The 17,241-nt window shown below is 56.2% G+C and overlaps 1 protein-coding gene across 2 annotated transcripts; it reads right to left on the bottom strand.

Moving 5' to 3' along the window:
* Positions 1 to 863: 863 nt before the first annotated feature.
* Positions 864 to 6,537, bottom strand: MAP3K12 (mitogen-activated protein kinase kinase kinase 12). 2 transcript variants are annotated; one of them, XM_021686720.2, is made up of 14 exons: positions 6,401 to 6,537; positions 6,093 to 6,301; positions 5,600 to 5,783; positions 5,223 to 5,414; positions 4,789 to 4,947; positions 4,517 to 4,675; positions 3,781 to 3,889; positions 3,461 to 3,570; positions 3,214 to 3,330; positions 2,930 to 3,067; positions 2,095 to 2,719; positions 1,832 to 1,902; positions 1,469 to 1,742; positions 924 to 1,034 (listed from the first exon to the last, which is right to left on the bottom strand). In XM_021686720.2, the coding sequence occupies exons 1-14, from the start codon at positions 6,535 to 6,537 to the stop codon at positions 936 to 938; spliced, it is 2,583 nt and encodes an 860-aa protein (XP_021542395.1). In that variant the 3' UTR covers positions 924 to 935. The 2 variants fall into 2 exon arrangements, with proteins under 2 accessions (XP_021542394.1, XP_021542395.1); XM_021686719.1 differs by having other exon boundaries at positions 864 to 1,034; positions 6,093 to 6,537.
* Between the last annotated feature and the right edge of the window lie 10,704 nt (positions 6,538 to 17,241).

Genomic DNA, 17,241 nt, shown 5'->3' with positions numbered 1-17,241 from the left:
AACTGTTCATTTACAGTTCTCTCCATAAGAAGAATGTGTGTTTTGACATTTTCTGTTTTCCTTCTAAAGTCCTTCCAGAAAGATGTACCTGCTACCATTTATGCAGATCATTTTAGAAGGTTGGAACTTTAAGCGATGTTCATTTAACATAAAAGGGGAAAAACATAAAAGGAAGGAAGAACTTGTCCAGAGTCCTCAGATAATGTCTGGAGCCCAAGGCTCCTACTTTGACCATGTGTACTACCCCATACATTCGCCAAGAAAACCCTCAACAGCTGGGCCTGCATGGAGTGGTTATATTTTAAGATTTTTTCACAGGGGTTACAATATGACAGTCCCCACCCCAGTCAGGCGCCAGGATAAAAGCAGGGACTTAAAACATCATCCCCTTTCTTCAGCCTGAGCCATCACATGCTTTCACAATCTCCTAAGCTCCCCCTAGGCCCTAAGCCAGGGCTTGGGCAGAGAAATGGAGGGACAAAGAAATTAGTTACATCGCCACCTGAGAAACCTCAGAGGGGAGGACCCAGCCTTCGCCTCCCTCCTCCCAAGTGCAAAATGTGTAAACAGAGTAAACGGAAAACAAAAAAGTGCAGTCTAAGTGGCTCCCTTTCCTCCTCCCCAGGGTTAGGGGGAAAAGAGTATAGAGGAACATAAGAGGCAAGTCTGGCTTTTCTATTGCCTTACCGCTCGCTGAACATAATGGGGTGAAGCAGGAAGGGGCCAGTTTGCCCGTACCCACAGCTCTAGGGTAATACTTGTCCATTTCCACAGCTGCCGGTAGCCCTAGAATTTATCAGGTGAATTGGTCAGGGGTCAGACTCCCTTGAGCCTGACTTAAGGCTGGGACAGCCCCATCTTTCTCTGTTGATTATGTGGCGCTTATATATTATTTATATAAATAATTTCTCTATGTACAGGAATAAGAGTGGCTTTCATGGAGGGAGGGAGGCTGGAGGCTGCAAGGCTTCACCACTGTTGGAGTTGTCCAGTTCAGTGCTGTCACAGTCTGAGTCCTCGTTATTGGGAGGGTCCTGTGAAGAAGAGTAGAAGTGCAGTGAGGTGAGGCTCGGTAGCTCTTGGCGTTATGGATGGATTCCTTCAGGATCCTTCACTGAGGTCTTTGTAATAGCCAGCAGCTCGCTGATTTCACGGTCTTCGGATTTCAGTGGCTGAGGCCATGAAATGCCAAGGCACCAGGTTCCCGGTGTCAGGATTTGTCCTGGCTGGGATTTAGAGCTACCGTACAAGCAACACTGCTAACCTATGAACCATACTATATGCTCTATACCATGGGCCTCTCAAAGTCTACCCTGTGGATATTTGTTCCTTGGTACGGGAGGAACTGGGCTCACATACTGAGTGACTTGGAGGCTAAATACCTGTCTTTCTGGTGTCCATCTATCCGTTAGGTCCTAAATAACTAAGCATTTGCTCCTTAAAGTATCTAGTTGTCTCTGTGACTCACCTGCTCCCCTCTGGGTAGGTCCTGGTGTGGGATGGGTTGGGAGCTGGGTTCGGGGCCAGGAACCACCTCTGATGCAGGTGGGTCCAGTGGGATTTCTGAGCCCTGGGAACACATGTCATCGGACCGCTCATCTGGCCGCTCGTCGGTGTTGGTACTGCCAACTTCAGGTGTGCCACTGGGGGAGGGCTCACTGGCCGTGCCCTCCTCCCCATCAGATGGATTCTCTGAGCTGAAGGTGGACAGTGACTGGCGCATGTTCAGGCCTTGAGGCCACCTGTGTGTTGGAGAGGCCGGGGTCACAGTTGGCACACCGCAGCCCCCAAAGCAAAACACTGTCATCCCCTCCTGTGCTGTGTCACTCACCTCTGGCTTGAGGGCAGCTCTACCTCACTGTCCACCTCTCCTTCCTCTTCCTCTGATGAGATGCCACGTTTCTGCAGGAGAGAGGAGTGGACTGTGGTCAAAAGTGGAAAGAGGTCAGCAAGGGCCCAAGAGAAGGGAACATAGTCAAGGGGTAAGTAGGGAATGGCTTCAGATGAAGACCTGATAACAGGAGATGGGTTATGGATGAGGGCCCCAGGGAGAGGAGGAAAGGGCAAGAGCTTAGGCACCGCCCCGTACTTTACCTGGCTCCGGGTGACGGCAGCCCTGTACAGCAGCGCGGCTGGGGTCAAGTGCTGGGACCCAGCCCGGCTTCCTCCCCGTCCCGCCGTCCCTTCCCTTCCAGTTCCCAGCAGCCCCACAATGTCACCAGGCCCTGCTGGTGGAGGTGGCTCCCCTTTGGCTCCCCCAGGTGAATCTGGGCTGGTGGAGCCAGGTGCTGAGCCCTCACTTGGCGGGGTGTCTCCCCGGGCTGGAGGCGGTGAGCCAGGATCCCCAGCTCCCCCTGTGGCCCCGCGGCCCCGGGTTCCCAGTGCTGCTGACAGCAGATCCGGGGACGATGAAGACATCTTTCGGAGCAGGAGGTCATGGTGGAGCCCACGCAGGGCCGGAGGGCAGGCTTCCCAGGCTGAGGGTCCCCCTCCTAGCCCCCCTGGGCTTCCTAGTCCCCCAGGTTCATGGGGTGGCAAAGCTGCACGAAGCCCAGGCAGGTCTCCACAGCTGCCCTTGGCGCTGGCCTTGCGGTGACGAGTCTTGCCACGACGACTCCGTCCTGGTGAGGGGGGGCCCTTAGGACACCCGGGAAGCCCCACCCCACTCAGGGCAGCATCAAGTTTAGGTAGCAAAGATTCAGTCTTGAGAATATCTGGCCTGGTAGGGGAGGGAAAGTACAAGTCTGAGATGTGCAAAGTTACCAACCTGAAAGCCCTCCCTAACCTTGGGTAGTACAAAGTCCTTCCCCACCCCACCCCCACACCCCCAACCCCAGCTCAGTCTTCTGGGCATCCTTGCTCTCCATCCCTGCTTCTAGCACTCCCCCTGCCATTCTTAAACCTCAACACTTCTAAACTCTGGTCCCACCTTTTACTGTGGGGTGACAGTTTCTGTGGGACATTCCTCTTCTTGATGAGCTTCTCCATCGTGTTCCCATGCAGGAGGCCTCGGGAAGGGTGTGACTTAAGCAGACCTGGGCATCTCCGCTCTAAAGCTTGTTCTCTCCTAAAGACAACATAACCTCAATTCTAAAGACAACATAACCTCAATTGGGCATGTGATCAGACAGAAAGGGGAACCCAGGCTCAGTAGGTTCTTTGTGTCACAGCTCCATGAACACAAGATTTGGTGCACAGGGCGCATACGATTACCTGAGCAGCTCCCGCTCCTTGAGCTCCAGCTGCAACATGAGGGCATTAAGTTCCATGTACAAGTTGTTGGCTCTCTCCAGCTTCCGTTCATAGTGCTCCCTGATGTCCAAGGCGTGTCTGAAACAGGCAGAAGGGTCTCTTTGAGGTGAGCTAGCATCACCTGGTGCTGTAATTGGTCCCAGTCTCTGGGAACTGGTCCACGGTCCCTGCTGTTGACGAAATCCCCTTCCCAGACACAGGCCCACACCTGAGCTCCTCCCTCCTCCGCATCACCAGCTCCTCTTCTAGGCGGTGCAGACAGGTCCCTTCTGACTTAATTTTTTCAAAGTGCAGCTTTACCTCTTCACGCCACTCTGCCTAGGGGGTGAAGAGACAGGGGTGAGGGACCTCCCTTGAGCTGCAGACAGGGAGCCAAGTAGGAGCAGGCACGGGACTGGTCAGGACGGGGTCTCGGCCCTTAAGAGTGAACCTACCACTCTGTCCGCCCCTCCCCACCTCCCCTCAGAGGGCCTCGTCCTCTCTGCAGACGGGGGAGTCGGGGTATGCCTTTTCCCGCCCACAGCACACCTGGGACTTAAAGTAAGTCTCCTGGGGCGTGGAGAGGACGTCGGCCGAGGCGATGTCCAGGTGCAGCAGGATCTGGCGGAACGACGGACGATTTCTTGGTTTGCTGTTCCTGGAGGGCATGGAGTTTGGGGGAGACAGAAATTTTAGGGACGACCAGAAAGGAACTAGAGCATCCTTTCCCAAAGTGGGCCCTGCAGAACAGCATCCTGGAATGTGCTCTGTGACCGAAGCCCCTTGTCCACTAGCTTTACTATCCGTTAGTACATCGAAGCCTGCAGTAGGGAGACTTATTTAATCCTATTTTCCAGACACCTTTTTCTGATTAACTCCATTCAAAGAAACACCCTTTGGGAAATGGTTAACCAAAGATTAGAAATCTAGTCAACCTCTCCTCAAGTCTAGGTTCCAAGCAAGGCTCGAGGACCCTCCTTCCTGTGTTCTAAGGCAGCCAACTCGAGGCTCCAGCCGCCATGCTCGGGGGTTGTGCCGGCCCTTCACAGGTGCACCCCAGTTGCTCTGGCTAGCTGGGACTGGTGTCCCCCTTTTACACACCAGGAAACAGGCTCAGGGAGGATGGCACTTGCCCAAGGCTGCACAGAGTTTTGTCTCAATCATACGAGGGAGTTCTGTCCCTCTTGCCCTGTTCAGGATTCTGGGCCTGGAGGCCTAGGTCCTAGGTGCCGTCTAACCGCCAGAAACCAGCCCTGGCTTTCCAGTTTTGCCAGGCCGTCCTTACCAACACTGGCGAAGCAGGATTTTGAAGCCGTCTGGGCAGCTGGAGGGCACAGGCAGATGGAGACTGTTGCTTCCCACACCCCAGATGATGGCTGAGGAGTCTACGTCTTTGTAGGGGATCTCACCAGTCAGCAGTTCCCATAGCACCACACCAAAGGACCTGGGGATGAGAGGGGACATCCCTTGGGAGGGGCTCCCTCCAGAGGCCCTGGAAGCCCCCTCCTTCCCTGGGGTTGGCCACCTGCCCGTCTCCGTCCTCAACCTGGCCCTCACCAGATGTCGACCTTCTCGGACACGGGCTCGTTGCGGATCACCTCAGGGGCCATCCAGGCTACCGTCCCTGCAAAGGACATCTTGGTGCTCTTGTCACTCAGCTCCTTGGAAGTGCCAAAATCGGAGATCTTCACCACATCGTCGTACGTGATTAGCATGCTGGTAAAGATTGTAGTCAGCTGGGGGCCAGGCCCCTCCACACCTCATCTAGCTGCAGCAACTCTAACTTTCTCTTTTAAGTCATTTGGGACACCCAGAGGCCGGGGGCTTGCCACAGCCCTCCCGAAATAGGACTGTCATTTGGGAGGGGTTTTTGAGATGGCCACACGGACTTAGGACAGGGTCTGGAAGCAGGGAGATGGCTACACTGACAGGTGAGGTCACCTGCAGGAGACCATGCACATCAGCTTCTCTGTGCTTGCTGGCTTACTCACTTGGGGGACTTGAGGTCTCTATGGATAATCTTGTGCAGGTGCAGGTAGTTCATGCCACCGGCGATGCCCATGGACCAGTCAACCAGCAATGAGGGGGTGACAGGGCGGCCAGCCCGCAGTACCTCATACAGCTGGCCCTGGGCGCAGAACTCCATGAGGATGCAGTAGCAGGGAGCCTGGGTGCACACGCCCCTGGGGGCCAAACAGTGGCATCAGGGCCTGGGCCAGCCTCGTGTGCCCCTGATTCACACTTGGAACCCCCGTTCCCACCCAGCCCCTTTGGGCATCGCCTTTAGGGAAGGCGGGGGGCCTGACCCCTGCCGCCCAAGCAGCTCCCTGCCCACAGCCCCGGCTCCAGCCCCTGCCCTGGACCTTACTTGAAGGTGATGATGTTGGGGTGCTTCAGCTTCCGCAGGTGCTTGATGTCCGTCTCCTTCAGGTCCCGTACCTTCTTCACAGCCACCTCCTCCCCGTGGAAGCGCCCCAGGAAGACAGCGCCCTGGGCCCCTGAGCCCACCCACTGCAGGTCCAGGATCTCCTCAAAGGGGACCTCCCAAAGGTCTGTGAACAGGAGACGCAGTGCCACAAGGCTCAGAGAGAGCCACGCGCAGGCTCTCAGGATGGTCAGGCACGGGAGAGCACTGGGCTGGCTGATAGGACTCGGCGGCCGAGGCCGGAAATGAGCCACAAGAGGCCAAGAAGGCGAGGTCTGAGGAACAGGTGAGGAAATGAGCGGGCGCCCTACGGAGCAGGGAAGTCCAGGGCTCATGGGCGGAGGAGGGGCCACGGCTGCGCTCTAGGGGGACAGGGTGCTCGGGGGATGAGATGGGGCTGTCCGACAGATGTCGGGGAGACGAGGGCTCGGCCTACCTTCCTGCTGCTGTTTGTGCTCTGTGGAGTAGGCTTTGCCGATCATGGTCCAGACGGGGCGCAGGCAGCCGAAGAGCCCCTCCAGGAAGCCGCTGCCGCTCTGACACTGCAGCCGCACCTCGTCGGCTCGGGCGCGGGACGCGCGGCTCTCAGGCGACCCCGTGGCTCCCCCGGGGCCCCCCGCATCCTGCTCGTGCAACTGCAGGACACTATTGGCAAAAGGCTCAGGGGGCGGCTCTCCACCTGGGGAGGGGCTGGGGCCGCCCCCACCCTGCCCACTGAGCGGCACCACATCTCGAAGTACACACTGGGTAGGCGTCAGGTCCTTCTCCGGGGTGCAGTCGGAAGTGTCCGGGTCGAGCTTGCGCATTGACGCCTCGCTTAGGGTGGACACGAAACCCCCGAAGGAAGGGGAGGGCGTACGGGTCTCATGGAGGCAGGCCATGGCCTCTGGGCCCGGGGGCGGTGGCGAGCGCTGGGCCCTGTGGGAACAGAGCAAGGCCGGGTGGTCAGCCTGGGGTGCGCCAGTTTGGAGTGCCCCACCTTGGAGGCAGAAGCCTGGTGGGGGAGCTGGGCTCACAACGGCCCTACTGGAAATAGCACTTGATCTTCACTCGCCCTCAGGCACCCGTCGCTCTCCACGTCTCACCTGGGACCCATCTTAGTCACCTGATACACAGGATTCCTCTCCAGCGTCTATTAGTAACATACCTGAGGGTCATCCTCACGTAGACACGGGGAACAGCCCTGCTCAGCTACATACCGGTAAGATCGGTCTGAAACTCGAGTACTGTGGTAAACAGGCTCGTCCCCTTCTCCTTGTAAGATGACTGTAATTCACCTCTGGAGCTCATATTTCTGTCACTTGAAGCTCCCATGCACACGCAGAGGGCACACAAGCGTCTCTCAGACACACACCATTTACTCAGCCTTAGGCACACAATAGTAACACCGCTAGGTCTCCCTCACCCTGAAGCACACACAGGTGACAGGCAGGCACTCTGAGCTGACGTTCCTGGGCCTCCCACATGCTAGGGAGGCACCTGGGGCTCCCCCTCGTGTACTTACACGTGAGACGGCCGAGGCCTCCCAGGAGCACTAACCTCACGTGAGAGTCATCCTAAGGCACACTCGGGGCTCTCATCTGGGTCTCCCTCTCCAGTGCTCACAGGCACACACCTGGGCCTCGCCAAGGTAAGTGAAGCCTGCAACCCATCAGCTCTCCTATCCCCCAGCACAGTCGGGGGTGGGGGAGGGGGAAACAAGGCAGAACCATCCAGTGGGGGATGCAGAAGCTGTGTCAGGACACGCGGGAGCCTACTGCTTCATCCCCCTCTGCCCTGACATTTGTTCTGCTATTCCCCCAGGGGGTCAGTTACAGAGGCCCTGTCTCCTTTCCTCTTCTCCACTGCCCCATCCCCAGCTTCCAAACCAAGTACCAGCTTTCCAGACAATGGAGAATTGTCCCAATTCTCGTAACTAGGTGCTATTTAAAAAGTAACCATTAAAAAAATCTGAATTCTAGGGACGCCTGGGTGGCTCAGTTGGTTAAGCATCTGACTTCAGCTCAGGTCATGATCTCAGGGTCCTGGGAGCAAGCCCAGCATCAGGGCTCCTCACTCAGCGGGGAGTCTGCTTCTCCCTCTTTTTTTTTTTTTTTTTTTTTAAGATTTTATTTATTTGACAGAGAGAGGGAGAGTGAGCGAGAGAAAGCACAAGCGGGGGTGTAGGAGAGGGAGAAGCAGGCTCCTCACTGAGCATGGAGCCTGATGCGGGGCTCAATCCCAGGACCTTGGGATCATGACTTGAACTAAAGGTAGATGCTTAACCAGCTGAGCCACCCAGGTGCCCCTCAAATAAGTAATTTTTTTTAAAGATTTTATTTATTTGACAGAGACACAGCGAGAGAGGGAACACAAGCAGGGGGAGAGGGAGAAGTAGGCTCCTGGCTGAGCAGGGAGCTCAACGTGGGGGTCGATCCCAGGACCCCGGGATCATGACCCGAGCCGAAGGTAGACGCTTAACGACTGAGCCACCCAGGCGCCCCAATAAGATTTTTTTTTTTTTTTGACAGAGTGCACACAAGCAGGGGGAAGTGGCAGGCACAGGGAGAGGGAGAAGCAGGCTTCCTGCTGAGCAAGGAGCCAGACTGGGACTTGATCCCAGGATGCTGGGATCATGACCTGAGCCGACTGAGCCACCCAGGCGCCCCCAAATAAATAAAATCTTAAAGAAAAATCTGGGTGCGCCTGGGTAGCTCAGTCGATTAAGCATCCAACTCTTGATTTTGGCTCAGGGTCTGAGATTGAGCCCTGTGTCGGGCTCCATGCTTAGAGGAGTTTGCTTCTCTCCCTCTCCCTGTGCGCTCTGTCTCTTTCAAATAAATAAATGTTTAAAAACAGGATCTCAATTCTAGCCTTGCCTCTTACCACATACTGGCTGTGTGACCTCGGGCAAACCGGATCTGGGCCTCAATTTCTCCATCTGTACAAAGGGAGAAACTAGCTGTCACTCAGGCACAGCGAACTCTTCAGTCTATACCAAACTTGTCCAGAGCTTGGCATCTGGAGTCATTCTAGCCTTCTATCTCCCTCCACATCTCGTCAGCTAACAAATCATGAGATATGAGGATTCCTGAGGACAGTGATGCTCTAACTGTTCCTCATAATAGGGTCCTTCCTGAACGCCTGCCATCAGAGTCTCCGAATCACCGCGGGAGAGGAGTGACAGGAATCTACACATAAAAAGGGGGTCACCGGATGATGACACAGACCGACACAGAGGTTTGGCACTTCTGATGGTATCAGCTCTTTTAAGACATTTTCCAGGCTTCTCAAGGATTTTTCAGTGGCTCTGGGTGGGCCTGAAATCTGCATATTTAACAAGCACCTCAGGTAATTCCTACTTGAATTTGGTCCATTTGAAAAGCTCTGACCCAATGCTGGTCTGTTCTCTCCAGTCCCATCTTACTGTCTTAATTCAGGCCTCTTCATCTGTGTCAGCTAGCCCAGGACTGCCTCTTAGTCTCCCAATACTTACACAGCCCCCCCCCACCTCCATTTTCCACCATCCTTTAGAAGGATCTTCCTAAAACACAAATTGGCCAGCACCCCCTCTTCTGCTTCAAACCCTTTAATAACCCCCTACTGCCCTTGGTCCAGCAGCCTTATCTCCATGCTCTGGTCGCTCCCCAGCCTCGTCTCCCACCGCTGTTGGTACCCGGGCCACACAGAACTGACATCAGGCTACAACAGGCTTTGTGCCAGGGCACCTAATGAGAATGGCTAACTCTTAGGGAAGGCTTACTATGTACGTTAGCCTCTGTCCATAGGCGCATTAGCTCATTTAATCCTCAAAACGAAACTCACCCCAAGAGACAGGTATTGGATAATCTGCCCAGGGTGCCCTCTCCTAGGAAAAGGCTCAAGCTCCGCCCCTGGGCGTTCTCTGCATGGAAGGCGCCTCTCATGCCCTAGGTCTCCAAATCTCACTTCATCCTGCAAGTCTTCCTCTCTGCGCATCCCCCCCCCCCCCCCCCGCCCTGAGCTGATGTCCCTTGTGGGCTGGCACGGCCCCCTGTACCTCCTCCGTCATGGCTCCCATTATCCTGGAGGCACTGTGTGCTCAGGCGTCCGGCCCCTCTGACAGCCTGCACTCCCTGAGACCCCGACGCTCCCGCAGGGATCCCAGGCTTCGCACAACACGCGCGCGCAGGCAGGACGGTCGTCTTAAAGGCCGCCCCTGCACTACGGACGCAGTAGCTCCTTGGCTCTTCACCACCACCCAGGGAAGGAGCTGTTACCGTCGGTCCCTTTATATTCTTGAGGAAACTGAGGCTCAGAAAGCTTAAGTCACAGTCAGATCCAGCCTCTGAATCCTCAAAATAGCCTACGAGATATCGGCGCCGTGGAGGGATTGGATGTACACCGTAAGGCCAATGACAAACACAGGCAAAGAATTTACTCTGCAGGATCCTAGGGCTTTCGCCTGCGCCCCCAAGCCGGGCCTCGCGGGCGCTCCCGCCGGGCTGGCCGGCCAAGAGGGCAAGCTGGATCGGGCCGTCCGCGGGTCCCGCGGGAAGCCCCAGCAAGGGCCCTTCGAGGCGGGGAGGAAGGGGTTACGGCCCCAGCGCCCCCTCCCCCTTCCCGACCTCCTTCCCGGCCGTCACGTGGCGCGGGGCGCGTGGCTGGAACCGGGGCGGGGGCCCGGCTGCGGAAGGAGGGGTCCGGGTGGGGAAGGGGAGGGGACTCAGCGAGTTGGGGGAAGCGCTGGGCGCTGCGGCGTAACCATGACGACTGGGCCCGAGGCGGCATGTGAAGTCACCAGGACAAGATTAGCCCAGAGTCACGTGAGCGGCGACGGCGGGGGCGGGGCTGCACCTGAGCCCCGCCCCTGACCCGGGCTGGCCCAGGCGCTGGTGGCCGGGATGGCTGCGGGGGTCGCAGGCGTGGACCCCCTGCCCCTTCATCCGGCCGCCTGTGTGCTGCCCGCCTTCGCATACCTCCCTCGACCCCTCATGCAGACAAATCTTGGGCCCGGGCACCGAGCGGAGGGAGAGCGATAGGTGTTGGAGAGAGGGGACTTGGGTTGGCCTTGGGGCAGCAGTGCCAGAGAGAAAGCAGGAGATGGGGAGATAGGGAGACGACACAGAAAGGGCGACAGGCACACCCAGAAAGCGGAGGGGGTGAAGGGGGGGGCGCAGCGGAGAGATTCAGAGACGGAAACAGTAAAGAGCAGGGAGAATCAAATGGGAAAAGGATGGATGGAACACCTGAATTTGAAAAGCAGAGAGGAAACAGAAAAAGTAGCCGAGAAAGAACCGGAAAACGCGAGAACATCTGTGCCCTTCCCAGTTCTTTCCTATTTAGAAGCTGAGCCTTGACTAGGCACAACACCTGGATTTTTAAAGGAAGTTCTCAGTCCTCATGTGGTGTTTGGCAACTAGGAGTTTTAGGCAGAGAGAGGATGACATGCTCAGGCACTTGCCGCCAAGCCTCCCTCCAGTTCACCAGGCTTCCCCAGAGGCCTCGCTGGTATCCAGGGCTAGCAGCTAGGGAGACAGGGAGAGAAGCCATTTCACCTGTTTGTCTTTTAGGGGATTGGGAGTACCTGAAGAAGTAGGAGATGTGATCTGGGGAAAGGGAGGGAATCTAGCCAGGCTCCTCAGGCCACCCCCATCCTGTTCTTAGGCTAATACAGCTCCTCCAGATTGACCTGAGAGAGTCGGGGAAAGCCAGGCCCCAGGGAGCTACAGTCAACTGGAGATTCCTCTCCCAACACACAGCCCCTCTCAGTTTCCTTTATCTCTGACCTGCCAGCTGTGTCCCACTGCCCCCCAGCTGGGCCCTGGCGCCGGGGCTTTGGGGGCATATCATGCTACGAGCCCCTGGCCTAGACATTCGGTCACCCTGGGGGAGGGGAACTGTCTCCCTGGCCATCAATTATGCAGAACATGGAGGAAGGGCAGAGATGTGACAGGAGGGGGTGGATATCGCCATCATTCTGTCAACCATATTTACCAAGTGCTTACTGTGCAGAATTCCAGATTGGGTGAGGGGACAGCGTGGTCCCTAAACTATACATCTGCCAGGGAAAGAGGCTCTCTGGACATCCTGGGAGGTCCTAACTCAGTTTCAGCTACCTGATTCTCTGCTGGTGATTCCCAGAGTGCCCCTTCAGGAGCCTGTGGTGGAGTGGGGACAGGGAGGTCCCCCTGTTTATTCCTCCTCCTGGGTTCTCCTGCCTGAGGTGCTGGAAGCTTATGGCAAGGGAACCCTCTGAATTCTTTCTCCTACTGTCCTGTTCTAACAGCGGGATCTCAAGGCCGAGTTGCATGTCTGGCAGTCGTGGGGGCTCAGCTGAGAGGCCAGGCCATCTGTCTAAATTGTGGGTTCTCACACTGAGCACTCACCACTGTCCTGGACCTCAGTTTGCACTCAGGAAAAAGAGGAAGATTGCCCTTTTCTCTTGAGTGACGGTGGCAAGGAAAGTCTTCACAGGGAAAGGAAACCCAAAATTCTGGGGGGATGCTAGTTCCACCTCTACAGGCTTTGAGATCCTGACAGGACAAAGGACCGTGACCCCTCCTGACCTTGCCTCCTGGCCACTGGCTGTAGCTGTTTTTCTTTTTGGACACAGGATTCTTCTCAGATGGAAAGCACTACAGCTTTCTCAGTGCCTTCATCAGGGGGAAATGTCTTCCCCTGAGAACTTGGGGTAAACTGGAGATCACCCGTAAATCCAGCTCCCCCCCACCTCACACAGGTCAAGCCCTGAGACGCCCCTCACCACCACCACCTCTTCTTCCCATCAGCTGGGCAGTGACAGGGGGTGATGCTAATTAGGGAAAAAGCAAAACTTTGGATTTGGAGAGAGCTGTTTTGCCACGAGTTAAAGAATGTTACCCCTCCAAGTCTCCCAAGCCTACCTTCTGGGGTGGGGACAGTTAAGATGATGTGGGGAATGCCGTGAGCACAATGGCTGGCTCCTGGCTCTGTCCTCCTGGTTGGCTGGACACCAGGTCTGTCTTTGTGGATTCTGGAGAGGCCATCTCTTCTGTCTGACCAGAAAAAGGGAGACTGGGTCTCTGACCTTCTACTTCCACAGGACATTTCTCAGTCTCGGGTTCCAGGGAAACCAGGTCACAGTGGCAGTGGGGCGCTGGAGTCCCCAGTCACTACTCTCTTTGCTTCCAGACCCTCAGTCCTTCCTCTGCAGATCCTACCATTCCACCTCCTCCGGACGAAGGGAGAAGGCCTGCACTACATACTCACCCCCTGGCCAACATGGCCCAGGGTCATCCCTCAGCCCTACCCTTTAAGGTCAGAATGAAAGGGAAGGGAAAGGAGGGGGTAGGAGCAAGGTATGAAGGGCCACAGCATCCCTCCTACTAAGGCCCTCAGGTGGACCTGAAAGAAATTCAGCACAATTAAGCAAATAGTTCCTGAGGTGGATGTGCATTTAAAAAGATGTGGAAGACAAAAAATCATAAAGAAATAAAAATATAAAAAAATCTGGAAAGACAGATACCAAAGTGTAACAGTTTCTAGGTAGGTGGAATTGTGGGTATTTTTATTTTCTTCCTGTGGCTTATCTATATTTTCTAATATTTCAGTAATAACTTTGAATTGCTTTTAAAATAATAATAAATCGATTTTGAACTGAAAATGAGGAAATAAAAATTAGCGTGCCCATCCGTTCCTGTCACCTGGCTTGGGACAGTGGGTGAGTGGGTAGCCTGGGAATCAGAGAGGCTTGGTTGATGTCCTGTCTCTGCTCCTGACGAGGCAGGCAACCTGGAGTAAGAGACTTCTGAACAAACCTGTCTCTTCTTTCTGAACTGGAACTGAGGTACCCCTGTCATACAGTGGTTGTACAGTCTAGAACACGGTGGCTCTGGATCAGACGGGCCTGGGTTCAAGACCTAAGCTCTTCCCCCAAACTGCTTTTCTGACTTTGAACAGATTACTTCTTTAAGTTTCCGTTTCCTCATCCCTAAGACAGAGATGATGAGAACACTCCTCAACTCTTAGTCTTGTTGTAACACTAGTGAGATAATCCCAGTAAAGTTCCTGGCCCAGGACCTGGCACACAGGAAGCTCCCTAGAAACACGAACCATGCTGAAAGTGCCTAACAAGCAGGAGCAGGGTTTCTTTTATAAATATGATTCCCCTCCCTTCTTCCCCTTTTCCTCGTCTGCAGTAGAGAGGGTACAGGTGGAAAGGGAGGTGGGCAAACACAAGGGGGAAAAAGGAGAGCAAAGAAAGAAGGAACCCAAGGCCAAGGGCTCTTTGTCCTGGGTGATCCTTAGGCTCCTCTGCCATGGTGTCCCTGCCTCATCACCTTCCCCCAACACAAAGATGACCCTGGTCCTTCTAGAAGCAAATGAGACAGAGAGACCAGTCGCTGTGGCCAACCTCTCATGAAGCCCACGTGTCACCTGCTGGCCCGTCTCCACGGTATCCTCCTTCCGCCCCAGGAGGGACTCCTAGTCCCTTCCTCCTCCCCAGGCCAGGCGGGGGGGGGGTGTTGGGGGGGCCTGCATGTGAGATGCCACTGGGTGAGTCTGGGGTGGTGGGTACTAGGATTTAGGGTCCTCTTCTTGGCAAAGCCAGATGACCACATTATCACCTCCAGGAGAAGGACGGGGAACCAGCCGTTGGTTTTGAGAGGGGTCCTGCCATTCTTAGCTGTGGGGACACACAGGACGTCCAAACCCAGTCCTTACTTAAACTTCTTGCCTCCTCTGCCCATAACTGGGTTTAATTCGGGGATGGGTATTTAGTTGTGGTTCATGGGGGCTGGAGGTGGGGTATCACACCTTTGGTCTCCCCAGCATCACCTCAGTTCCCACTGGGAGAATGGGTGAGTGGCAGGCTCGAGAAGGCAAGCACTTTTGGCCACCCTGAAGTGTGAGATGGGAGAGAGCAGGCCCTGATGAAGCTCTAGGAAACTTCGCTGTCTGGACAGGAAGGCCAGGGAGTGCTTGAGCCCTTTCCTTCCAGAATCCCTTGTGCTTGCCTTCCCTTGGTGTTACCCTTGGGCTGACAATCAGAGCTCCCAGAGCCACGAAGTCCATCCTGCGAGTTGGAAGGGAAATGTCATTTGGAGGGAGGCACTGGTTGTGGCTGAGAGGACTCTGGGTGGGGGAGAGACCTCAGGCACATGCCTTCTTGGTTGAGAGCCACCCACCCACTCTTCTCCCAAGAGGGAGCAGGTGTGGAGTTAAAGTCCCCAAAGGTGGGACTCCTCCTTCTATGTTAAGGGACACCCCACCAATTTCCTTCCACTGTGTACAGAGCCTCTGACCCCTTCTCTTCCCTTCCCTCAGCCAAGGCCATAGTTATCAGGAGTCACAACTGTGTGGAACAGATTCTTTCTTATTTTTCAGCCAAGGAGTTTGAGAAATGTGTGGGGGAAAGGGAGGAGGTTCCTGAAAGGCCTGGGCTGGGGAATTGGGTTAGGGGAGCCAGAGGAGATGGAGAGAAAGAGGGAGAAAACCACAAATGAATGGGGGAGGGGAAGAAGCAACAGCTGGATGGAGAAGGTGAATACCACAGCTGGAGGGGATTAGGGGCATCAGAGGGAAGGGGAAGAGGGCCATCACCTGGGCATCCAGGAACAGGTGCTCTCAGCCCATAATCCTCAGGTGCAGCGGGCTGGGTAGGGGAGAGGGGCTGGTGGTGAGGAGGACGGTGGGCACATCAGGCCCTGTCCTTCCTTTCCTTCCCTGAGGGGGCCCAAACTCTTCCTCCTCCTTCTCTCTCCCCCTTCTGGAGGATGAGTGGGAGGAGAGGAGGATGTTCTCTTGCCCGCTGTCCTTTAAGTCTGTCCCCCAGTCATCCCCCCCCCCCCCCCCCCCCCCCCCGCCACATCTGCATCCCGACCCTCCCTCCGTACCCGGATCCCTGGACCCGGACCCATCCCTGCCCCCCACCCCCCCAACTCGGCCAGGCTCTCACCTCAGGGGCTCCGCGGCCGCAGCACAAAAGGCGGCGCTGCTGCAGCTCGGCTCCGGATGCTGCTCCCGCCTCCTCCTCCTTCTCCTCCTCCTTCTCTCCTCCCCCCGCTGCCCTCGACCGGACCCGGGGCGCTGTCACAGGCGAGGCTCGTGCGGTGTCCGGGTGCACGGGTGTCAGCCCCAGCTTTCTCCCCCCACCCCCCCACCCCTAGCCCCGTCCCCCCCCCGGCTGGAACTCCCGCTCCTTCCAAGGCCCCCGCCCCTGGCCCCCCGGGACGGACACGCCCTGAGCGGGGGATGCTGCGCTGGAGCCGCCGGCCTCTTAAAGGAGCCTGCTGCTGCCATCCGGCGCGCTCCAGGCTCGTCGCTGGCCCTTCGGGGCCCCTCACCTCCCTGCAAGCGGTGTCCTGTGGCAGTCGCACCTCGGGCCTTACGCTGATTCCGCAGGAGCCCCCTATGACCAGTCTTACAAACTCCCTCCTATACCCTGAGACAGAAGCCCCTCAACATGGGACCCCCCCCCTGCCGCCCAGCGCTCTTGCCTTGCTCCCCCTGTCATGCCGGTCTTGCCAGATTTCCTTCCCCTAATTGTCACCACTCCCGTTCTACCCAATTGGAATCCACTCAGCTCAATGCCCCGTCCCCCTCCAGTGTTCCTCATTATCATTACAAGATTCCCCTGGACCCCCACTACCTGACCCATTCTGGAACACTCATTAGAACCAGGCATTTTCGTGATCTCTCTCCAAGGTCACAAGATTTTCCTACATCTCTTAACCCAGTGGTCGTGAGACTTTGGGGAGGAGGGACTGGAGCTCTGGGACCCAAACATGTGTTCTGCTCTGCACCCAGATTAGTGGATTCGTTTTAAGAGGCCAGAATCCTCTGTTGCTGTGTCTTCGGCTGAGACTCCCAAGACCCACGGCAGAGGGAATGAGACCACGACTTGCGTTAGTCCTTCTAATCCTGTCGTCCCGCTATAGCCTGATTCTCAGGCTCCAGAGGGGGTCTCCTGGGCAGCTACAGAAAGGTTCAGAACTAGGGTCATCCTAAAAAAGGCTTTAGAAAAGAACTGAAACCAGACAGGCTGCGGACCAGAATTAAGGGGAAGGGAAGTGAAGGGCAGCCTAGGAAGGAAGCAGGGGCTGTGAGACGAAGGCCCAAGGGCCAGGAGTTTAAGCCGAGGGCTGAGGGGCAACTGCCTGAGACGGACTTCCCTTGCTCCAGCGCTTGAGGGGCAAAGAACAGTCTCCTCCCGCGTACAGGTAAGGCCCACCCTCCCAGCCTGCAAAGAGCCAGGATCCGACAGCCGCCTCGTCCCTGGACCAATCACAACATTTCCTCAATAAAGAGGCGGAGCTAAAGGGGGGCTGACTCTTTCCTTGTCCCTGCCCCTCTCGGTAAAGTAACCAATCGCTATCTGCCGACAGCAAGTAAGCGCAATCGGAAATAACCAATTATACCGCGAAGCTTTCTGTGCATGCCTGACCCTGCCTCTCCAGCTGCGACAAAGATGATGCGCGAGCTCCTGGGTTCTGTAGTTTTCTCGCGAGTCAAAGGACCGGGTGCTCGAATTAGCCCTTACCGCCCCGCCCCCAGCCGCTTCCACTCTGCTACTACGCATGCCCACTCCGGGGAGCCGAGACGCATAAAAAAGGAGGCGGGACGCTATTAACCTCCCCACCCCC

The sequence above is a fragment of the Neomonachus schauinslandi genome, chromosome 5 (genome assembly GCF_002201575.2).
Source record: "Neomonachus schauinslandi chromosome 5, ASM220157v2, whole genome shotgun sequence".
Lineage (NCBI taxonomy): Eukaryota > Metazoa > Chordata > Mammalia > Carnivora > Phocidae > Neomonachus > Neomonachus schauinslandi.
This window is presented reverse-complemented; position numbering and strand designations above follow the sequence as displayed.